Here is a 22,368-nt window from a genome sequence, read left to right as displayed (position 1 = left end):
CTCTTTTATTGGCTGATCATGCGCGTGATGAGATGTTCGGTGGATGCACACATCCCCAAAGAGCCTATGTCGGAGAGATATTGAGGTATACGAGGGTTTTGCCCAGTAGAAATAACCGGAAGGAGTGTTTCAGGCGTTTCTTTTCCGTCATGAGTTGCCAGCATAGATTGTGTAGCTTCGGACAACGCTTTGAATGTGTCTCTGAATGGCTGTGCTGCAGACCACCTTTCGGTCATGATTACGAGTGAGACAGTACAAGCAGTACAAATCGCAGCGACTGTGTCTCTCCGATATGCCAACCGACAACCTTCACTGACCCAGAGACAGTATAAAAAGGTCAAACCTCCAAGGAAAAGGACGTGTAAAGCACCTGTGGTGTAGCCGACGGTAACGCCGAAATATAGTTCTTGATACATCTGACAAAGAGTGGAAGCTGACCTAGCACATTCCAGATATATCGGAGTCATGTCATCAGAAGGTTGAAAATTGTTCCTAGCGTGTGAGACAAGTTGTTGCCGATGGATCAAGATGATTGTGTGATGATACGTCAAGCTGAACCACTGCTTCGATCCAAATGCGAAATTTCCCGTCTGTGGGAGAGGACATTGCGCGTACCAGGAGTTTAATCTGTCCTTGAGATCTTCCGCGACCACATTTTCTGGAGATTGTGGGGGGTCCCCATGCGTCGGGTAAATGACCGTCTGAATGGACACCCAGATACGTCGTAGCCGAATATTATGCAGGCCCGCAGATATAGTTGTAGGATGCTCCGTATGAGATGTTCGAGGGGTGGCTAGAAGGCCAGTTGGAGTGATGTCTTCGTCGTTGACGTCCTCCGGGAGCTTTGTTGCGAATCAGAAAATGAAAATCTATCAAAGTTCTTCATACCTCTACATCAATATCATCTTCAGCAATTCCAAATGGTCGACCTGTCGATACTGCGGCAATACGATCGAGATTGTAAGCTACCCAGAACACTCGACGTTGGATCTGGGTTGCGAGGACGTCCCTTCCACTGGCAGCCCAGGGTATTTTGCGATGGAGCCCAAGTTCCGTGCACTGTCTAAGGGCAAGGCCAGACAAGGTCCTAGTCAATTGTAAGAGGGTAAGTTCGAAGGATACTTGGTAAGACATCAGACCATATTGACACGCCGCTCGACGAGCGCATCGAGTACATGGCACAGCAGAGTATTGCTTGGATAGACTCCAGACCTTCTAAGCCGACCACTTTCTCAAAGTAAAGCTCTCCCGTGGCATATAGGCTCTGCATTGTAGTCATCAGCAATGTTCCCGAGGAAAATGAAAGGAAGCGTGGTACTTCTGCTGAACTCGGGCTCAGGGCGGGAGACACCAAAGCACCAACGGCATAAACCTGTGGAGACTCAGTAAATAAATCCGTAACGCTGCAGCATCAGTGAATACCATATAGACAAAGTACGCATGTGTAGTGTCTGGTGAAGTGTTACTTGCACTGGCTCCATGCACACTACTTTCCCAAAAGTCGAATGTCGGTCGATGGAGGAAAGGGTACTGAGGATGCACATGGGCAAAATAAGCGTCGGCGAGCAAACCACCAAAGATTTGATCAGGAAGAGGTGCCGGTATAGGTCTTGGGAGATTACGCCATGCTTCGTTGCGTATATTGGAGAGAGTCATACCCGGACCTTGAAGGCGGACGCTTCGGAGGACCGAACTGATGGCTGTAGTAAAGGCCAGTACTGAACTTGGTCCGTAGTAACGCAATTCGCCCGTAGCCGAACTCATCGCAAGAGCTTCGATGGCGTTATCAGTAAGTTCCCCTGACACCATCGATTCGCGTCGCCTATTTGCCACACGGTTTGGGTCTTCAGAGGAGAGGAACGGGTTGGCCGCAGAGCTGTTATTGACATTAGTTCATGGTGGCTCGGGAACGATGCATTAAGATTGTACATTGGACGGCCATCGTCCTGCCCATTACCGTCATTGTCGATTGGTGATGTTTCTAGGACAGTGAGAGTTGCATTGTCGGGGCCGTCGAAATGAGATTCGAGATGGTCGTTGGCAACATCCACGTGTGAGTCTCGCAACAACTGTTCCAGGTGTGCAATCCTCGACTCTAGCAGCTCTATGTAGTTTGGTGGTAGCTGCCTCTTCGACGAAGGGTCCTCGATCGTGCAATCTGAACTTCCTTGAGCGACATCAACGAAGAGATGGCTTTATGGGTCTTACCTCTCCCGGCTTTGACACAGTTGCCGCAAGCCGGTTGCGCACCATCGCACTGACATTCAAATTAATAAGAACTTCGGTGTGGCGTCAACCTGGGCAGAAGTTGATCACCTTCTGTTTCTTTTGCTTGCATGCATTGCAGGCTATCCTCGCCCTTTTGGCCGGCCGAGCTGGAGTGGACGAGGGACTCATCATGCGCTTAGTCGTTCTGCTAGAAGTGAGCTGCATTGGCCGCGCATAGCAAAACGGAAACCAAATTCCAGATGATGGAAGGCCGTGAGTTCGGGTCACACGAAGTCACACGAATGATGTGGAGTGGCGATGGAGTCGAAGAGATGGAAAGGTCAGGTTTGATGGACTGCACTGCGGGGGACTCTTCACAATTACCAGCCTCTATTACTCGAGGACGAAAAGCCTAATCGCCACTTACGGTTAAAGCCTAGAGGGTGAGCGAAGGCCGCTTTGTAGATGGGTCACCATTTATGCCACCCCGGCACTGCATTTCGACTCACGGACAAACCCTCATATCTTCAGATACCTTCAGATAGAACGTTCACTTACCCGACTCATCCATTCGACCCGAACCTGTGCAGTGTCATTGCCAAATCCCCCCCAGGCATCATGAATCTTACATTGTCGGGCCAGCTGCATAATCAGATCATAGTGATTCTGAGTCTGACCGTGTTAGATGCGCGGCCTACATCACGAGATTAGCAGGCGAATATCAAGATATGTGAGGATTACTTTTGGCTGGAGTCGATGTCCTTGAGGCTGTCATCCAAAATTGGCTGTCTCAAGCAGACACAGCGTTTGAGTCGAGAATAAAACCCCAGATACTTGCTCCTAAAAGAACGGTTGACGATGAATAGATCATGCTCTTTGTGGCCACTTACATTTCTCCCAGCCTGTTAAGATGCAGACTTAGGGCTGGAGCCAACCTCAGCTTAGGTTGACATTTGGAGTCCTTCGTCCCTCCTGTAGTGATAAATTTTCTAGCACCCTTTGCTATCCAACGCACCATCGTGCCTTAGGTCTCAATGCAGCAGGCCGACCCTTTATGTTGTCTAGCGTCCCTCCTGCAGGGCACTCGCTCATGTCATCTCTCGCGACGAACACAAAGGCTTCATATCGGCAGTAGAGAATTCCATCTTTGGCCTTCTCCTTTCCAATTTTCTCCTCCGCCTCATCCGAAATCTCCACCAACGCGCCCCAGTATCGGTTCTGAAACTGGATGGGATCTTTGAGGAGAATCCCGACGCGCGCGTTGGAACGAGTGATGAGAGAAGGAAGGCTACTGCCTCTGTCAGGCAGAGTGACGTAGTAACGGTGATGCTCGGTGGCGAGGACAAGTGCGTTGGTGACTGATTCCGTTTCTCCTAATCCACTTTGCCTTCCCTCCTCGTTCTGTTGCTGCTCTGCAATTAGCAGCCCCTCGCAATCCACCACCAAACCGTCTTCAGTCGGTACGGCTACTCCTGGTTGAGCAGGCAGCCCGGCCGCACCGCCACCACCCAGGAAACTCATCGGTATCCATCCCTCGCCCCTACGTCGTCGTCGCTGCCGCGGACGATTGGCGAACAAAATACTATCTGGCACTGTGTCAAGGGACATCAGCAGGCGCGCAATCCTTTCTCGGTCGTCATGTAAGGTCACAATGTCGGTCACATCACGGTCAAGAATGCCAGCGAGGCAAATGGCCTCGTCACTGGCGCGGGAGGTGGTTCGGAAGATCAGCGAATTGGCCATGTAGCGGAAGCGCAGCGCCGTCTCGGTAGGGGCGACGACGGTGAACACAGACATGGGGTCTACAAGCACGGTGGCGTTGAAGTATAGTAGTGTTGAGATGTCGCCGATCTCATCTGGTGAGGAAGAGGAAGTCCAGCGGGATTTGATGTCCCGGGTTGTCAGGGCCCTGGAAGCAAACTGGTAATAATGCTGTCGGGTGAGTGCAGCTTCCTGGTAGGTCCACAGCCGTGTCAGCCAAGTGGACGTGGCGAGGGCGAACAGTTGCTCCAATGGGGGAGAATCTATACTGTAGCGTGCAACGGAGGCATCTAATATGAGCAGTTTGGCGGACGACGAATATACTTTCCGCATGGAAATAATGGCAGTCTTCCGGAGATTGGCCTCAAGAGGGACGCACAAGGTGTCGATCCAGAAAGGGATCAGAGCTGGAGGCTCGTTCTCGTGGTGGTAGAGAGCATTGGCGCGACGCTGAATCGTAAGTATCTGGCAGGCTGGAAGCGCATTGCGGTGGGGATTCCCAAGGCCACTTTCGAAACAATATTAGAGCAGTGATGAGGATTGAGGGAAAAGCGACGTACTCTGACCAGACATGTGATATAGCCACGTAGGGCTTCGCGTCTCCGTGTACGGAGCGAGATGAAGCAACACAAACCTTCAGAGGTTGCTTGTTGTTTCCATCCACAGCCGTCAGAATCGGAATCTCGGCCGCTCTCACCACACTGGAGACATCTACGTCGACGAAGGGACATTGTTCCTCCGTACAGGCAGCGACGTGCCTTGTCCTATAAGCCCGCTCATCGATCTGTGCGAGACGACACTGTTCCTCGTGGCAACCCTCATGCCTGCTGGGCCTCTCCACGAAGCCCAGGTAATATCGCGTTGTCTCGCGATACCCCTGAGCGGTCAGTCTTGCGACCTCATTCGCACACCAGCCAGCATCCAGCATACGCTGATCGACCAGCTTGCTCCGTCCACCAAACATCCGATCGTCTGCCTGCAGATGAGAAAAACGGTTCATGAGCTGGATTGCGAAGTGATCTAGATATTCTACCAGTGTGATCACGGAGAGGTATACAAGCGAAGCCGGCGTTTCTTTCCAAGACGCCCGAGGGGAGAACGGATGCATGGCAAGACTGGAGATATGAGTCGTTACTTTGTCAACGGTTGCTATGGCATCGTTGATATCCTGCATGCGAGTGGCCTGCTCGTTCGATTCAAGGCCTTCGAGAGCCAGGGCGACCTCTTTCAGCATTCTCGGCAGCGAGGCTGTAGTGAGGAATTTCTTGCCGAATTCTTCCCTGCAGATGTTGTCTAATGCAAGCGAAACATTTCCGGTACGCAGAATCTCGGCGGTAAATCCCACGAAACACCATGACTGAAAAAATGAGAGCAAGTCGGTCGAGACATGGCTGTTATCTTCCGTCGTGCAGCTATAGAGTCGTGTAAGATCCCATCCTTTCCGCGCTGGGAATGTATGGAAGTCGCCAAAGTCATAAGCCAGATCTGGGTTGTGAATGTAAGGAATCTGAAGCGGCTGGTGAAATGCCACTTGCGGAAGCGGGATGTGATCCATTTCCGTATGATGTGTGTTTTTTTGCTGCCGGAATGGAAGAACGAAAAGGGATTGAAGCATGGAGATACAAACTCATGTTCATAGTTAAGCGAGCAGGTGAAATGGCCCCCATTTGATGACCCGGCTTACGTTTCACCTTGCCTGTGCATGTGCTCAGGAATCTGACCGTCTTGCAGATCTTTCTGTGTCGCCGTGTTCTATTCATATATAGAAGAATAAGACCAGTAGAGCTGGAGTGAAAGGTAACACCGGAAGACCATACTTAGCCCATATGCTCATAGCATCTTCATATTGTCTCTTTGTTCCATTTTCCAGAAACCTGTGGACAGGTGTACTATTAATCGCCGGCTTATCCAACTCCGAACCTCGTTGTTTTGGTCGATCAAAGCAGTCCTTCCGACCTTTCGTCATCGAGCGTAAAAGTAGTATAGCTAAGTGCAGAGGGAAACTTACCGGGGAAGATACGCTTAGGAAGAAGGACAATCAGGAAGAGCCTAAACTAGAAAGACACAGGGTGTGAACGCTGCAGTGACGGCTGCAAATCACGTTTCAACAAGATTTCGTAAGGTTGAGGGGCGTGTCCCAGCTTGCCACTTGCCTTAGCAGTTTAAGTGACTTTCGCGGCTTTCGTTAAGCTCTCCACGCCTAACAATGCCTAGAGCCAGAAGAAATTTAGCTGGTGAAATTAGGTAGGAGGCCCTCAGTTCTAGGCATAAAAGCTGTCATATTCTACACATCAATTGATGATTTCCCTGTGTTCCACTAAGATGACGTGCTTCCTCGAGCTTCCAAAATCTGCTTCACTGACTCTACAAAAATGTCAACAAGATCATCAATTTCCTGCTCACGGATAATATAGGGCGGTGCGAACAGAACCGCGTCCACGGCGGATGAGCACAAATACACCGCAGCTCCGTTCGTCAAGCATGCCGTCGCAACGTCAGCCGCAAGGGGCGAGGTTGAAGTCGTCTTGAACTCCACTGCCCTGAACAATCCAAGGCCTCTCACTTCCTTGAGCATAGGAACGGTCGCCTTAAGCCGCTCTTCCAGGCGATTTCCCATCACTCGGACGTTGGTCAAAAGATCTTTATCTCGAATGGTGCGCTGAGTCGCGAGTGCTGCAGCGCATGCTATCGAATGGTCTTGATAAGTATGGCCACTCAAAAATGGTGTTTTGCTTTGTCCCTGCCGAAACTCTTCCTCGATCTTTCCGCTTACCAAAACCCCAGAAATGGGTTGATACCCTGCGCCTAAGCCTTTCCCGATGGTTTCAATATCAGGAGCCACTCCTCCAAGGGACTGCCATGCATGCAAGGTGCCGATCCTGCCCATCCCACACATGACTTCGTCAAAGATGAGTAGCGAGCCATGCTTGTCGCACAATTGTCTCAGCCGCCTGAGATAGCCTGCCGCCGCAGGGACGCCACCCAAGGTCGCGCCTGACACTGGTTCTACCATGACGGCTGCCACAGTATCAGACCCAAGCTTCTCAAACATGGCTTCATATTCTGCAACCAGGCGCTCCACGTAAGCTTCTTCAACCTCGCCCTCCCGACCGTCTCTGGAGAAGAAGCAAGGCGAAACATGATGGAACGCAGATGACAGCAAAGGGACAAATGCTTCGCGTCGTTGAGGATGATGCCCAGCCGACAAGGCTCCTATGCTATTGCCATGATACGAGAACTCCCGGGAGATATAATTAACACGCTGCTTGTCGCCACGAGCGAAGTGGTATTGCCGGGCAATTTTAATGGCTGACTCGACCGCTTCGGACCCTGTTTAAGGACTCGTCAGCAGCTGATAGTCACCAGCCCTTAGAGCCTCAAGCTCGCATTACCTGAGCTTAAAACAAGGAGTTTGGTAAAAGCTCCGTTGCTAAGAGAACACAATAAATGTGCCAGCTCCTCAGCTGGCGAACTCGTGAAAAAGGAGCTGTGGGCATACGCCATGGTTCTAGCCTGCTGTATAATCGCCTCAATTATGACCGGATGTCCATGACCCAAGCATGAGACCGCTGCACCGCTACTACCATCTAACGTCTTTCTTCCATCGGGTCCAATGATGTAGACACCCTTCCCGCCAACAGCAGTATCATAGTTCTTGGTGAAAGACCGGTGAAATATAGCCGTAGGACCTGTGGACGCGACCATACCTGTCGCAGTGAGAAACAAATGTTTGTTTGGGGATGTGAACTTGGTGAAGACAACCTTCTTAACAAGACGTGTCGACAACGATCAGTATAACAGGGCAACTTCTCTGCTATGTGAGGGCATTTATCCAACTAATTTTCATATCACAAAGTCTCCAAGCATCTCGTTTGGCTTGGATGGCAGATCATGCATGTGTATCCCTGACGCTGGAGTCGGCAGTATGAGAACGAGAAGGCTGCGGAATGGGCCGACAGTGTCTGCAATGGCCGGTTTGTGCCGTTGGTTTGAAGGCTCCATTGTCGGATCAAACCACAAACACATCACGGTCACGAAGTCACAAGGTCGACTGTAACCATCCGCCTACCATTCATGGCTATGCATTCAGTCTCTGCAACGGCTACGCGGCCGACTTTTTGCGAAATATAAGATCTACCCTCAGCCAACGTGACCCCACTGCTTCGTCACTGGAGGGATTGAACAGAACATATCGGCACTATCCCGGATCAGCACTGAAATGGACTTGACAGAACAGGCTCCGGCGGAGACCAGAGCTGGGAGCCCCATCGAGACACTTCAAGGTGCTAACACCAATGATTTTTGGCCCGGTCTTTCGCCAGTGGAAGTGGAACCTGGAGAAGGCCGTTTTCGAGACTCGATTCGATGAATCTTCTAGATCATAGGTGATTTGTTGCATCAATCGCCTCATGTCCGGCGAGATAAATGAGATGAAGGAAGGTGGGAATCGACAGGTATTTTCCTGTCCTGGTCTAAACCACGTGGATCGTCAGAACTATACCGAATTGTTTAACTTCAGCTTTTTGATCTGGCGTCTACTTTGGACGGACGAGCTAGATATGACTACATCCAAAGGATTACCAACAGGGCCTGGACTTGATGAAATGTGGAGAAATGGCGACGACAACACATCGGCCCAAATCTCTGGGTATCATTCATTGTCCGAATTGCATCTTTGATTCCAGATACAGCACCCGGTTTCAAGTCTGATGAACGCCAGCCTTTTTCATTTTCAGCCTTATTCGTGAGACGAGTAGACTGGTCTAGACTGCGAGCACGACTTGAATCATTCTTCATCATTGGTGTGCCGAGAATGCGCCTCACACTAAGCGGCACCAGTAGGAAGAAGTCGAAATGGTTGTGCAACCCAAATCGTCAGGCAACCATGGTACCATCGACAGCCTCACTCGATCATGGACAACTGATTTGCACGCCACGTTTTTAACCTCGGACTTCATGAATTCAACATTATCAACTTGAAGGTGGGACTGCTTCAATCCGAAGTCTTGTGCCACAGCATTAGGATACCAAATGCTCCTGGTTAATCATCAGTTCCTTCAGAGTCATGGATGATTCCAGAGATCCAGTGCCTTCAGCCATGGCCGCAAGGACGTTTAGCACTTCGACAGACATAACCTTGGTGGCATCGAATCCAACTGTGGTAAGTAATCCCGGAACTCCACAGTCAGAGGGAGAAGTCTCTGATATGATGGTAAATAGAAGCCGCCAGTACCACAATTAACGGATTACGTTTTACCCCTTGTCATCCGAGACTTGTTCGACAACCCTTCCAACTTCCAAGCAGACTCGAATCTTGACATCTTGCAGGTCTCGAAACACAAACAAGGTATGCAATATCGATATATTTACTCTATATATCATCCTCTAACTCAACAGGTTGGCATGCCGGAGTCTCCGACAAGAAATACAGAGAGATCTGGACAGTAAGAAAGTTCAAAACAACCCCCTGATTTTCTAGTTTTCATGTGCTTTCAGGACACAAAAGAGAACTGTGATGCTTCAGTCCCATCTCTGTTCTTGGTGTAAGTCACTCGTACTCTTTCTAGCCTGATGTCTGCGATATCGAATTGTTCTGGGATAACGAGAAATGCAAAAAGGATGATTGGACTTGAAAGGAATGACCAAGCCATTTGGAAGTGCCGCTCCAATCTATCCAGTTCGGTTTTCCATCACCTCGCTGCCGACCGCCGATTCAATCCGGAGACGCTGCAAGACATTCTTGGAAGACCAGACTACTGGTCTGCCACCAAGAGTGTCCGTGGCAGTAGCAACAACACAGGTATGAATGATTCCAGTAGAGCAGCGCCCAGATTCATGTCATGTTGCTAATGTTTTACAACAGAGGTAGGGTGTCAGTTCGCCCGTTGGCGGATGACATCCAGATGGGACAACAGCAAAGGTCCATTGGCACCGTTCACCATTGCATTCCAGCACGACCCGCAGGCAAGCTTCACGCTCTATGTCGTTGCAGGAGACCCGATCGACAGCTGTATGACCTCGATCAAGCAGTCGATGGGTTTCGTCGAGGGCCTGGGTCCTTGCAAAGCAACCATCACGGCGCAGGCGAGAACGGCACAAAATCCTTTTTTGTTACTTGCCAAAAGTATGCAGACTTCATTTGAGCAGGCGAAATATTATGTGGATATTGTCAAAGATGGTTTGATGGGTCAGGTACGTTTGTAAGAGACTGAGACACGAGACGAAAGACGCATGTTCTTGTTAGTGACTGACGGTGAATTTCCGCATGGGTAGATTGGAAAAGTCAATGATTACAGCGCAGTGAGGCACAAGTACACCGACGATCCCAAGGATCTACAACGATTTTGGAAGGACGAGGGTAGAAAGCGACTCGAAGTCATCACCGAACAGCTCCACTCGGTCTCTCAGACCATCGACTCCGGCATGGCCAACACCGACATGTCGATTCGACTCACCGAGGTTGTCAAGGCGGCGTTCGAGGCAAAATACACCTCCACCGCCCTCCACATGTCGGAGGGTGACAGGGATGTCGGCGACCTTATCGAATACCTCTCCAACTCCTGGCACTGTGAGATGAATTGGCTCAAGACTTACAAGGCTCGAAAGGATACTACCATGAATTTTGTGAGTCATACAAAGCACAAACATATGATATGATATCATATTGGGCCCTGGAAGTCACCTTCCCCTTATTATTATCCTCCTTTTATTATAATACCAGGCTAACCATGGCCAATACTCTCAGGTCTTCAACGCCGTCACCCAACAAGATAGTGCCATCAGCATCGACATGAACCGAAAAATGTCCAGGGACAGTAGTTCAATGAACACAATTACCATCCTGACCATGGTGTTTCTCCCGGCGACTTTTGTCTCGGTGTGTAATTCTGGCCGTAGTTATACCAATTGCAAGCCCCTTTTCTCTTTTTCGAGCAACCTTTCTCCAGCTAACGACGTTATACGTATATCTCCATACACAGGCCGTGTTTGACAGTGGCATCTTGGCCCCCGAGGTTCAACAAGACTACTTCAAATCCCCCCTGTTCTGGCCGTACATTGCCACAGTGGTGCCGTTCACGGTGGGTGTGCTTGTGCTTTGGCTGAATCGAAAGACATTGGAGAAGGTTGCGGACAAAATATCTCAAGGTTTCACAAACCTTTCGACTAGGCTCTGTAAAGCCAGGGTGAAGAGAGCAAGCAAGGAGAAAACGGAGAAACATATGGTGTGAATTTTGAATCGCTGCATTAGATTAAGTCTCCCAAGACAAGTTCGCTGTAATATCAAATAATGTCTATATCCGACGCCTCCCTCCCTCCTTGGGGCAAGATTAATCATTCGTGTGAATGAGGCTCGCAATAGAAACCACGCATTCCATCATACTTCCTCCTTTACGTTTTCTTTCTTCTCTTCGTCTTCCTGTTGTTTCTTCTTCAGGTACAAATTTTTGTACCAAGCCCTTCTCCGAGTCCGGTCCTTCCGCTTCTGCTCTCGGACGATTTCTTGCTCGTACTGCTGCACGCAGGGGGCGAAGAAGATTGTCCCGGCGATGACGCTCTTGAAGGTCACCAACCCCACCACCAACCACAGAAAGACCACGGCCACGGAAAAGATGGTCCCGAGGACCTTGAAGAACAGGCTGGGGATCTCCTTGGCCAGGGTGCACGTCGAGACGGCGAACACGCCGATGGGGAAAGTGAAACCCCACCAGCCCATGTTGAAGGGAAACTTGCTCCGGGTGATGCTGGCCAGGGCGAAGAACAGCCACACGCACCCGTAGCCCCAGATCACCAAGGCACAGACGATGCTGAAGCTGTAGATGACCCGCCCGGCTTCCGGGCCGAAGTTCTGCGTCCTGGGGAACACGTCCGCGCACACCTTGCCCAGCTGCATGAGCCCGAAACTGCCCTGGCCCAGCGGGCCGAGGGGCAAGAAGACCGACACGATGACCTCGCGAGGCGGGAGGCGGTGGATGGTGAGGCGGTGGAAGTACATGACCAGGACGACCATGGCCAGGGGGAACCCGGTGCCCCAGAGGACGTACGAGGTGACGACGGTCCAGACCTGGTGTTGCGGGTCGGGGAGGACCTCGGCGACGATCCCGCCCGAGGCGGCCGCGACGATGGTGGCCACGATGGGCAGGAGCCACGCCGCCGTCATCTTGGACAGCTCGCTCTCGTGGATGTGCATGATGACAAAGGGCAGCCACATGCACGAGGCGACGGAGACGACGACGTCGATCCACCACAGCGTCCAGGCCAAGGTGGCGGCCCAGGCGCCCCACGCCGGCACGCACACAAACACCACCATGTTGACGATGGTGGCGAGGCCCATGGGGAACGTCCCGACGAACAGGGACTGCACGGGGTGCCGGATCATGGCCATGAACAGGCCCGGGAAGAGGGTGTAGCGCAGGATCGAGATGAACAGGAAAACACAAAAGAGGCCGACGTTGAGACAAAAGACGACGACCGACAGCCAGTACAGCCAGTCGCCGTTGTAAGGGAGGTTGTGGAGCAGGATGGACGCGATCCCCGTGCCCATGGTCGCGGCGAACCACGAGGGCGTGAAGTTCAGCACCACCCTCCGCCATCCGTGGCTGTTTTTCGCCGAAAAGCTCGACTCGAGCGAGTCCTTGCCGGTCTGGACGACTCCATCCTGACATTCGTGGTGGAAGGATCTCGAACGCGATATCTGACAGTTTGCATAGGTTCCTGACGGATCCATGATTTAATGGTGTTGGAGAGAATGTGTATCTCTCACTCGACGGGGACGAGTGGTGGTGGTGATGGTGGTGATGATGAGGATGGAGTGTCGTCTGCGCTCTGCTTGGAGGATGGATCTTTGACCAGGTGACGTTCTACTGTATGTTTTGTAGTTTCTCGGAGGTGCGTGGACCAAGCGTCCCAATAAAGTCCGTACGGATAAAGGTTCTGGCCAGTGCACTCGACTCGGTTGGGAAGTCTGCGGGTGGTTGTAGGTTCAAAGGAAAAACGAAGAAAAGGTGAGAAAGGAAGAGACGTATATACTGTACAGTAACAGAGGACGAGATCGTGATCCGTTTTTCATCGAATTGATCTTCTTTTCCTTACTGACCAAAAGAAGATGCAGCCCAGCATCCTGGTACCAACATGCTTATATGTTGCTGAGCAAATACTTTGTAGGCGAAGGACGTGCGTCACCAAAGCGTCGAATGAAAAATGATCTTCAGCCCGCCGCTCTTCCGGAGTCCAGCCGTGGAACCTGGGACGAGGCTGAGAAAAGCGGGTTTTGCCCGACCAATGACAACAAACCTCGTGTCGACGAGGCTGTACGAGACGCAAACTCAATGATGATGTCGATTTGTTCATGTGATCGCGATGTTCACTCCTCACTCTTGGAACATTATGTAGAAGGCTGTCAGACAAGAGAAAGTGGGAAAAGTGGTGGCTTCGGGGTCCTCGATCAACCACCGTCGTACTCCGTAGAATCTTCCAATAACAATCCTTTGGTCTCGTTCGTCAGGGGCCAATTTCGAAAGACGAAAAAAATGGTCCCCGAGACGCCGACAAGGCTGTCGCCGAATTACCCCGCAACCCGTGCTTCCGCTCGACTCTCGCCTCTGGTTACACGGAATGCGTGTCCAAAGGTTCACTGCCCCCTTTCTTAATCTACAAGTGAGTTTGGAGGGTGGGAATGATAATGATACATCCAAGTGTTCTTTCCTGGGGAGACGATAGCAGAAACCCACAAATCATACATACAAAAGTCATCACCGCGAGACTTGTGCCTGCTCCTTCTTCTTTTTGGAGAAAGGTGTCGACGCTGCCTTCGTGTATCCAAACAAATGCCATTGACTGCCTGGAAGAGTTGACAGCCAACGCACAGGGCTGTTTGACTGTTTCAGAAATGGTTGATCTCAGACCCGACATTCGTTAGGTCATCATTATTATTGTCCTTCTTTGCATTTTCTTTGTGTCTCTCTCGGTCCCTTCCCTTCCATCATGTCAAAAACATTCAACCGACTACTACGTGGACCACTGTCGAGGGCTTACTCATCCCCAGTGACGTCGAGTTGCAGTCGGAGAATCTATAGCGCCACCACTGTTCGTACCGCTGCGGCCTCACCGGTCCCATTCCGGCCGCTGACCACAACCACCACCACCAATCGCATCCCGCAGAAGCCACCCACGCGCTGGATCTGGAAAAAGGTCGGCGCCGCCGTGCTCGCAGGTTCGATAGTGGTCGCTGCCGTGTTTGAATGGAAAGACGCACACGCTGAGGCTCACCCTGCAAATCGATACATTCGTCTAAGCGAGGTCGAGCGACACGGTCAAACCTCAGACAGGAAATGGGTTACCAAGGGCAAGCGGGTGTATGACATCACAGAGTGGATTGAAGCCCATCCAGGAGGGCCCGTTATCCTCCAGGCCGTCGGCGGGTGCATCGACAGATACTGGGACATATTCTCCGTGCATAAAAAGCAGGATGTCTATGATATCCTCGAGCAGTACTTCATTGGCGAGGTCGACCCCAGAGACCTGGTGGATGGTAAAGTGCCGGCCGACAAGGTCGAAGACCCGTTTGTGTTAGACCCGAAACGGGACCCGCGCCTGCTGCAACACACACAGCAGCCGTGTAATGCAGAAACACCGTCCCAAAGTTTGGGTTCGTTCATCACACCCAACGGAGTCTTTTTCGTCCGCAACCATTTCTGGGTTCCGAAGATCGACGAGAAAGCGCATGTCTTACACGTCGAGTTGTCCGACGGCACGGCAAAGGCATATTCACTAGCCGACCTCAAGTCAAAGTTCGAACCGTTCAGCATCACAGCCACGCTGCAGTGCACCGGCAACCGTCGAAAACACATGTCGGAAAATGCAAAGCCGGCCAGTGGTCTGCCATGGAATGTTGGAGCTATATCAAACACAATGTGGACCGGCGTCCGCCTGAGAGACGTGCTGGAAGATGCAGGCTACTCTCGCGACGGAGATGTTGATGACAATGTCCGGCACGTCCATCTTGTTGGAGCCGAAGCATACTGTGGCTCTATACCGATATCGAAGGCCGTGGATCCTCATGGTGACGTGATGCTAGCATACGAGATGGGCGGCAAACCCTTGCCGCGCGATCATGGCTATCCATTGAGAGCACTCATCCCAGGTCATACGGCTGCAAGAAGTGTCAAGTGGCTTGAGAGGGTGACTCTTTCTGAAGACGAAAGTCCTTCTCAGTGGCAGCAGAAAGATTATAAGTGTTTTGGCCCAAATAAAGAAGCCAAGGACGTCGATTGGTCAACTGCTCCAGCCATCCAAGAAACCCCGGTCCAAAGCGCGATTACTGAAGTCGGAGTTATCTCAGGAGACAGCCGCAAGGGTCGAGCAGAGTTGAGCAGGTATGGTATGAAGGAGGATGCAATCAGAGTCAAAGGTTATGCATTCAGTGGTGGGGGACGAAGTATCATCAGGGTCGATATAAGTGCTGATGACGGAAAGACTTGGAGCCAGGCTGATCTCCATCAAGATGAGACTAAGGGCCACAGAAGCTGGTCCTGGAAGAAATGGGAATGGGTTGTACCCAAGGCTGAGGCTGGGCGGGTGTTTGTGGTGAAAGCCGTCGATGAGTGCTATAATTCCCAGCCAGAGTCATACGACGCGCAATGGAATTTCCGAGGCAACCTGACCAATGCCTGGCACCGGGCTGAACATTCTGAAGACGATCAGAATGTAGGTGCAAGCCAAGAGCAATCCTGGTTAGGCCGGACCTTGGGGAGGTTGTCCTTGTAAGACTGCAAGCACTTTTGTAGCGAAATAGCGGCGTCGAGCGTACCTAGTTCAAATTTGAATTCGCTTGAATTTTATTCATCCAAAAAACATGGACGCCTGAGTTTGAGCTTGAAGTATCATTTCGACGAGTTTTAGGGCCTTTTCCTCCTCGGTTCTTCGGCACATCAATTGAAGACCTACAGGGCAACCATGAAACGCCTTGGCATCGTCTATGGTAGAATTATCTATCGTCAGTGTTGTTGTGCATGCATAGGTACATAGAACTCACAAGACTGATGCACGCCTTCATCTTCTTTGCCAAGTGAAGCGAATGAATCCTGGCCTGGATCCAATTCCATATCGATATAGCCAACAGGAAATGTTACGGCGGTGAAATCAAGAACGTTCACGATTGCACTGTATCCTATACACCATTAGCATCCAAGAACACGCTCAGGTATCAATGAGCACGAACCAAAATACGTCAAGGTGTTCTCAAAGCATGCTGCGTCAGCGCAGACGGGTAAAATTACCCCGTCGACAGGAAGTTTGCTGATAGTATGTTTCGAGGTCGACTCCCAGTACGCCTGATATTCTGCTTGGTACTTTTCCTGTCCCTCCAGAAGTGCCAAATACTCCGGCAATTGCATCGGTTGTGTAGGTCGACTCTCATACCAATCCTTTAATCGCGGCACAGGAGGTTCTCCGCTTGCCTTGATGTGCTCTCGTGTGGCTTGCGCACCATCAGCCCCAATGATTTTGAAGTAGCTCTCCACCGCTGGCGCATGCACCGGAGGTTTCCAGTCGATAACCTGGTACCCGGCGCTTCTTAGAACATGAATTGTGTTCCTCAACACACGGCGGATTGGTGGTTGGGGTTGTATCTTTTCGTCAAACTCGAGGACAGCAAAGACCGGGCGTCGTGTGCTCAATTCGTAGACCTTGGATTGTCTCCACGGCATATCAAGATAGCAAGGGTCCTTTTGGAGATTAGCGAGACCGAGGGTGAACTTGGCGACTAGTTGAAGCAAGGCAAAATCCCACGAGATAATGGCAATTGTAGAGTTTCGCGCGGGCAAGCTGGTCCGAGCAGCAGCCACGCCATACATTGGCAATCGGCCAGAAGAAACTTTGAGACTGTAAAGGCCATTAAGAACCGCCGGGATACGGGTAGAACCTGCGAATTCGGTTCCCCATCCGATGGGCGACCCCTTGAGGGCAAGGAGAGCACCCTCCCCTACTAACGTGAGCTCCGAGAATGACAAGTTGTTTCGGCACAGAACACCTACCGCCTGCAGCCCCGCCACTTGATAATGTCCGATTGTACGGATTATGCGTGCTACCGTGGATGTTATTTGTTGTTTCCGCCAGCATCATACTCTGAGGAGTATTGGTTTTACAGAATGGGATTGCGCCTAAAGAACGCAAATGACGGACAATCAGGGACTCGGTTCCGGTGGTCTCAGTTGGTCCAAGCCATGAGACATAGCCTGCAGCTGTTTCCCTTCCAGTGATGCGGAAACGATCCATGAAACTTACGGGAAGCCCGTGGAGAGGTCCCTTTAGAGCTCCTGTCTCGCGATAGTACTGGTCCAGTTGCATTGCAGCACTGATGGCGGTATCGAAGAAAGCATCCGTTAGGCAGTTGACAAGCTGATGTGCAATGGCCGCTCGATGACAATAGGCTCGCATCACTTCTTCAGCAGTCCAAATCCCAGCATGGATATGAACAAGCGTGTCCATTGGCGGCGTCTCAGTTATCGTAAGCTCTTCCGGCGAGAGATAGTGACGGGGGATCTCCATAACATTGGGACATTCTGTAGGAGTAGAAATTTGTTCTTTGGGAATACGCCATTGCGACGGTATCGCGCTCAGAACGCTGGCTCTTTTCGCCGCCGCCCGGCTCTCCCAAGAAGCAGGAAGCATGTCCGGGGCACTCGCAATTGGCGAGCACTTGCGCAAAACTCGTGCTGATGATACGGAGTAGTCGCGTTGTATATCCTAAGCAGAGATCCTGGCAACGTTTGATCTGTTCCCAATGCGAGCCATATCACAGTACTCAAATGAACGAATTGATCACTGTCTAGTACTCGTATCACCACAAACCTGGCGACGTTGCCGGAAACAGATCCGATGGAACGTCGTACTGTACGAGGAGCCGGCTCTGAATCAGTCAACAAATAGTACGAGTACAGTACAACCCATTCAAGAACAAGTGGGCGTCAATGCTTTACTAAGGAAATCAAGTGGGCGACGGCTGCGATGACTAACTAGAGTTAGGCAGGGGTGCGTATTTGGGCACAAACCAGAGTAGAAATGATCTCGATCATTCGCATCAGGCCCGACAACAATAGCACATTCCTGATTTTCCAGGCATGACGATAAGTTCATTTCGAACCTCGGATAGAGCACATTGCATTACGACTGATAGAATCTGTCGCAACTCACGCACATCCTCACTCCCAGAGACTCTCCAGACTGACTAGGTATTCCACATGCGCCGTCCGCGCCCCGTCTCCTGAACCACCATCACCGCCGTTCCGAATATGTTCTTCATTGTACCAGATTGTAAAAATCCCAATGGTGGTGACTCCAGCACAGCACCGGGCTCCTCCTCGTCCCCTTCCGAATCACAAAAGCGACAGCGCACCTTGCCTGAAGAAGATGAAGTCGCTGGCTATTACCCGAGGCGCAATCAAAAGGCATGCGACCGTTGTCGACTGAAGAAGGCTCGTTGTTCTGGGGGCAAGATTTGTGAAAAGTGCAAGCGTGACGGGGTGATATGTACCACAAACAGAGAGTCAAAGAGAGATCCTACCACCAAACCACCAAATGCAGAATATGTCCACCTGGTGGAATCGCAGCGCGATGCTTTGTTGAGCGCGTTGCGAACCATTTACGAAAAAGATGCCTCCAAAGACTCGGCGATACTCTCCGACGTATTGAAGGACCTTGGGATTGGAGTGGAAGATCTAAAGAGACTGCCTCGTAAAACAAGCTCTTCAGAGGAACAGGTTGATTTCAACGATATTGACCTCCAACGAAATGCTGCAGAAATCCAAGCGCTGTTGACCGAATGGAACATCCCCATCACACAACCACCAATGTCTACCGAGTTTGCGATATCGACTCCGATTCAATCAACTCAACCGCTACAAATGAATAACGACTGTATGCCACTAGTAATGGATTTCCAAAACTTCGCTCCTGCAGCGTCAACAGGGCCCGCTGTTGGTCAGATGGATGCAATTGCACTTCCAGCTTCAACCAATGAGTTTGATGACTGGCTGGTAACCGATAAATTCGGTGACAATTGGTCATTACCTGGATCTGGTCCTCCCAAGGGGTAAAGACGAATCCACGGTGGGATTTGAAGCCTACATACTCCGTTGTGATGTTGGGATCCCTCCGACATTGACTATTCATCTTAAGCATCGGGAAAGACTGCCCACCATAAATGTTGGTCTACAGTAAGTCCGGAACGTACAAATGGCCTCTCAATGAGCAATGATCACTCTGTCTTTTCAGAGTCCCTCCAAGTCACCATCTACTACAGTCGATCTATTGACGTTGAGATTTGGGACAGCCTGGTACAAGACACCTTTGATTCTTTCCTGGCCAGTTTACCATCTTGAAGTCGAGAAAGCTTGTGACAGTTAGCCTTGACGGTATATACCGAGGCTTAAGAATCAAACTTGGTATTCAAAGGTCCAGAGATATCATGTTGGCCATGGACTGTTTCTTTCATTCGTGACGCCTTGCCGGCTCTCGAGCGTGCAGTATAGGACCGAGGACAACAAGCCGGAAGGGTCTTAGGGACGAAGCATGGGAACGTGCCTCGGCAAGATCTGGCCAATTTATTAAGCATGAGTCAAAGAAGCTCGCGGTCTCTTGAGCCACGAGCAGCCATTTTGGTCTCATGGAGTCGGTGCGGGAGTGTGTTCTGGCCATGACGCCAGGGGAATTTAGAGATTGGGGACACCTAGCGCACGTTCGCCTGATATGAAAAGCGTTCTTTGTCCTTTCATCCCGCCCAAGTAACGCCGTGTATGACAGTTCACAATACTATCTTGGTTCTGCTTCCATCCCCGTTGGGTGCTTCATCGGTGGCATTAACGCTCCACCGTGTATTCCTACGGCGAAGCATATAATTTCAACTTTCCCCGCAGTTCGATATTCAGAAAATAAGTTCAGACGCAGTCAACGAGTACATCAACCTGTCGATTAGCATTTTCGACAGTCCCCTCTTGTTGGTCGATGAAAGACAATAAGATGGGAACCATAGGCCGGTTTGCTTAGATACAGAGCACTCTAGTCGTGACCTCAAGAACTGCGACTTTCACCGTCGTATGGTCAGAGAGTCGCTCCGAGTCGAGAACGAATACCAACCGTCATGTCCTCCTCAAACGCCGCGGGTGGTGCTACTGGTACAGGTACAGGCAACACCGACGAACCCTCCACTATACCCACGAAAGACAGTATGACCCCTATCGATACCGGTTTTGACGTATCCGGCGCACTGGCGGCCCTCAGACACGAGAAGAAGAACCACGACCTGCACAGTCTGCCTCCGGCCTACACCGTCCACCGGCGACCTTTGAACCATGCGCCCGCGACCAACATCCACGCGGGGGCCTCCGTGCCCAAGGTAGTCTACGTGTCTCAGCGCACGCCGCTCATGTCGGCGATCAAGCGCGTCAAGAAGATACTGTCACTCGTCGAGAAGCGGGCGATGCAGTCCGCCGGCGTGACGATGGGGGCCAAGGACCGAAGACACCGGCTCAAGAGCGCCAACGACGTCATTGTCAAAAACAACGAAGAGGTGCTGGTCAAGGCCAGCGGGAGGGCCATGGGCCAGGCGTTGAAGGTTGGCGAGTGGTTTCGGAACAAGGAGCGAGAGTACCTGTGCGACGTCGAGGTGCGGACGGGGAGCGCCAGCGTCGTGGACGACATTGTCCAACTTTCAGCGGACGAGGACGAAGATGACGACGACAACCGTGCCCACGAAGCCGGGAAAGAGGAAGAGCCTAGCACCAAAGACGAAACGACAATGGTCTACGGTGAAACGACGTTGGAGATCATGGGATCCGCCGTCGCGACAAGCTCGGCGGATCGTATCAGATCCAGCGATGATTCTGGGCAGACCCAAAAATCTGACTCGGGTAGCGTCCAAGTTGAGAGCCAGCAAAAGGCCAACAAGCCCGCAAGAAGGAAAAAGAAGAAAAAGAACAAGCGCAAGAGGCCGGTGTACGAGGAAGACGATGTGCCAGAAGCGCGACTGAGATGGATCAAAACGGTCGAGGTTGCCATCAAGCTACAGGGATGACGTTCGATTCCATGAGGAGAATACAGCATGGAATTCCTTTGCTAAGGATGCTTTCGAGTATGAATTGAGACTTTTGTAGAATTTAGCGTGTTGCGCATGATAAATTGGGACGATTGACAGTCGCCCCTCATCGAGGCGATTTGATAGAGGCTGTCGAAATGTATACAACTTCTGCCTTTTCTTTGATAGGTCTACATAACAACAGACCGAACCTTCTTCCAGTCTTGTGACGAACTTTCCGGATTCATAGATCTTCAAGTTCAATCTTTACTACTGTCTCGAATCTTGTTGCCTGCCAGGCTTTGGTGTCACGAGTTGATTCTCGATTTGGAATCTATCAGTCGGGCCGCCGTAGTAATTACCCCCATAATATTGGTCTGGTAGGAGAGCTTATGAGGGCGTGGACGATGAGCGGCGTTACCTTATACATCCGTCGACGCTGGTTTCCGGAAAGACACCTTCTCGACAGCAACATTCTCGTTTCCTTGTTCATCCGTCCGAAGCTGGTAGACGTACAATACGAGGACATCACCTTGAATCTATAAAGTGTCAGCCTTCTTTCAAAGCCCAAGCATCTTTGCTTTGTGCTCGAGTACATACGTCCATCAAACAAAAGCTGGGCGTAGTCTCCTCGTCAATCGCTTGCCAACTTGTGCTGAAAGCTCCAGTCGCGCTGCCCGGGTTGACGAAGAACTTCCCTTCCAACTCATAGGCTTCGAACTTGTGTGTTCCTCCCCATAGCAAGATATCAACGTCCATCTGCCTCGCGGCGATCAACAGCGCATCCGCATCTCCCTGCGGAATGATGGTATGTCCATGGGTAAAGCCTATTCGGAGGCCACCATGCTGTACAACTTTTGACAGGGCCAAATTCGACGCTTCAGTGTCGTAATCACCCTTAACGATGTGTAGATCTGGTGCGATTTGTCGCAGGAAGTCGTATGTTTCTTTGTCGTTGAGGTTGCCTAGGCATATAACCTGCCCGATCTTTCCGGGCGTGAGAAGCTTGCGGAACTATGGTTTTCAACAGTGTCAGACAGTCTTCCGTTGTTATGTACTCGATGGGGACCAACCTTTGCCGGAATTTCCTGTTCTTCTGGTTAGTAGATGCGTCTCTCGCGTTAATAGTTGCAGCAGGGAGGGCTTACCGGTGCTCGATCGGGAATAAACAGGTCACCAATGACCAAGACCAACCGCGAGGCCATGCCTCCTCACAGTGATAATTCAACTAGCACTGAAAACGCATCTTCACGTGCACAAGAGCACGATCATGGACTAGACTAGAGTGTAACGTAGTATGAGAATCTTGTCAACGTTGAACTGGGGGGTTC

General features: G+C 51.1%; 7 protein-coding genes across 8 annotated transcripts; 3 read left to right on the top strand and 4 right to left on the bottom strand.

Annotated features, from left to right (window-relative positions):
* Window positions 1–5: 5 nt before the first annotated feature.
* On the bottom strand, window positions 6–1,809 carry PV06_10088 (uncharacterized protein; the record flags this gene model as incomplete). The annotated part of the gene is made up of 5 exons (XM_016411590.1): window positions 6–842; window positions 889–1,087; window positions 1,140–1,264; window positions 1,319–1,372; window positions 1,423–1,809. 5 exons carry the CDS (start codon window positions 1,807–1,809, stop codon window positions 6–8), a joined length of 1,602 nt encoding a protein of 533 aa, XP_016258344.1.
* Window positions 1,810–9,034: 7,225 nt separating this feature from the next.
* On the top strand, window positions 9,035–11,198 carry PV06_10087 (uncharacterized protein; the record flags this gene model as incomplete). Its single annotated transcript, XM_016411589.1, has 9 exons — window positions 9,035–9,130; window positions 9,190–9,316; window positions 9,367–9,413; window positions 9,466–9,512; window positions 9,648–9,769; window positions 9,833–10,161; window positions 10,243–10,593; window positions 10,715–10,846; window positions 10,950–11,198. 9 exons carry the CDS (start codon window positions 9,035–9,037, stop codon window positions 11,196–11,198), a joined length of 1,500 nt encoding a protein of 499 aa, XP_016258343.1.
* PV06_10086 (uncharacterized protein) lies at window positions 11,197–13,127 on the bottom strand. The gene has a single exon (XM_016411588.1). The coding sequence runs from the start codon at window positions 12,692–12,694 to the stop codon at window positions 11,345–11,347; it is 1,350 nt and encodes a 449-aa protein (XP_016258342.1). The 5' UTR covers window positions 12,695–13,127; the 3' UTR covers window positions 11,197–11,344.
* A 2,673-nt stretch (window positions 13,128–15,800) lies between these two features.
* On the bottom strand, window positions 15,801–17,821 carry PV06_10085 (uncharacterized protein). Its single transcript, XM_016411587.1, has 4 exons — window positions 17,001–17,821; window positions 16,187–16,951; window positions 16,001–16,135; window positions 15,801–15,941 (listed from the first exon to the last, which is right to left on the bottom strand). Exons 1-4 carry the CDS (start codon window positions 17,635–17,637, stop codon window positions 15,808–15,810), a joined length of 1,671 nt encoding a protein of 556 aa, XP_016258341.1. The 5' UTR covers window positions 17,638–17,821; the 3' UTR covers window positions 15,801–15,807.
* A 232-nt stretch (window positions 17,822–18,053) lies between these two features.
* Window positions 18,054–19,753, top strand: PV06_10084 (uncharacterized protein). The gene has a single exon (XM_016411586.1). The coding sequence runs from the start codon at window positions 18,258–18,260 to the stop codon at window positions 19,059–19,061; it is 804 nt and encodes a 267-aa protein (XP_016258340.1). The 5' UTR covers window positions 18,054–18,257; the 3' UTR covers window positions 19,062–19,753.
* Window positions 19,754–20,059: 306 nt separating this feature from the next.
* On the top strand, window positions 20,060–21,193 carry PV06_10083 (uncharacterized protein). Its single transcript, XM_016411585.1, has one exon. The coding sequence runs from the start codon at window positions 20,105–20,107 to the stop codon at window positions 21,035–21,037; it is 933 nt and encodes a 310-aa protein (XP_016258339.1). The 5' UTR covers window positions 20,060–20,104; the 3' UTR covers window positions 21,038–21,193.
* Window positions 21,128–22,340, bottom strand: PV06_10082. 2 transcript variants are annotated; one of them, XM_016411583.1, is made up of 4 exons: window positions 22,186–22,340; window positions 22,111–22,125; window positions 21,638–22,051; window positions 21,128–21,576 (listed from the first exon to the last, which is right to left on the bottom strand). In XM_016411583.1, the coding sequence occupies exons 1-4, from the start codon at window positions 22,240–22,242 to the stop codon at window positions 21,460–21,462; spliced, it is 603 nt and encodes a 200-aa protein (XP_016258337.1). In that variant the 5' UTR covers window positions 22,243–22,340; the 3' UTR covers window positions 21,128–21,459. The 2 variants fall into 2 exon arrangements, with proteins under 2 accessions (XP_016258337.1, XP_016258338.1); XM_016411584.1 differs by having other exon boundaries at window positions 21,128–22,051.
* Window positions 22,341–22,368: the final 28 nt, after the last annotated feature.

Source organism: Exophiala oligosperma (assembly GCF_000835515.1).
Source record: "Exophiala oligosperma strain CBS 72588 unplaced genomic scaffold supercont1.11, whole genome shotgun sequence".
In the NCBI taxonomy this organism is placed as follows: Eukaryota; Fungi; Ascomycota; class Eurotiomycetes; order Chaetothyriales; family Herpotrichiellaceae; genus Exophiala; species Exophiala oligosperma.
Note: the sequence above shows the minus strand (reverse complement) of the source record. Positions and strands in the feature narration are given on the sequence as shown.

Bases quoted from the DNA above. Each gene is read 5' to 3' on its own strand.
- PV06_10083 (XM_016411585.1), top strand. From the start codon at position 20,105: ATGTCCTCCTCAAACGCCGCGGGTGGTGCTACTGGTACAGGTACAGGC.
- PV06_10082 (XM_016411583.1), bottom strand. From the start codon at position 22,242: ATGGCCTCGCGGTTGGTCTTGGTCATTGGTGACCTGTTTATTCCCGAT. The intron at 21,577-21,637 runs GTATGTACTCGA...GACACTTTATAG, and splicing joins CCAGCTTTTGTTTGATGGAC to ATTCAAGGTGATGTCCTCGT.
- PV06_10084 (XM_016411586.1), top strand. From the start codon at position 18,258: ATGTTCTTCATTGTACCAGATTGTAAAAATCCCAATGGTGGTGACTCC.
- PV06_10085 (XM_016411587.1), bottom strand. From the start codon at position 17,637: ATGCTTCCTGCTTCTTGGGAGAGCCGGGCGGCGGCGAAAAGAGCCAGC. The intron at 16,952-17,000 runs GTAGGTGTTCTG...AGCTCACGTTAG, and splicing joins AAGTGGCGGGGCTGCAGGCG to TAGGGGAGGGTGCTCTCCTT. The intron at 16,136-16,186 runs GTTCGTGCTCAT...AATGGTGTATAG, and splicing joins GAACACCTTGACGTATTTTG to GATACAGTGCAATCGTGAAC.
- PV06_10086 (XM_016411588.1), bottom strand. From the start codon at position 12,694: ATGGATCCGTCAGGAACCTATGCAAACTGTCAGATATCGCGTTCGAGA.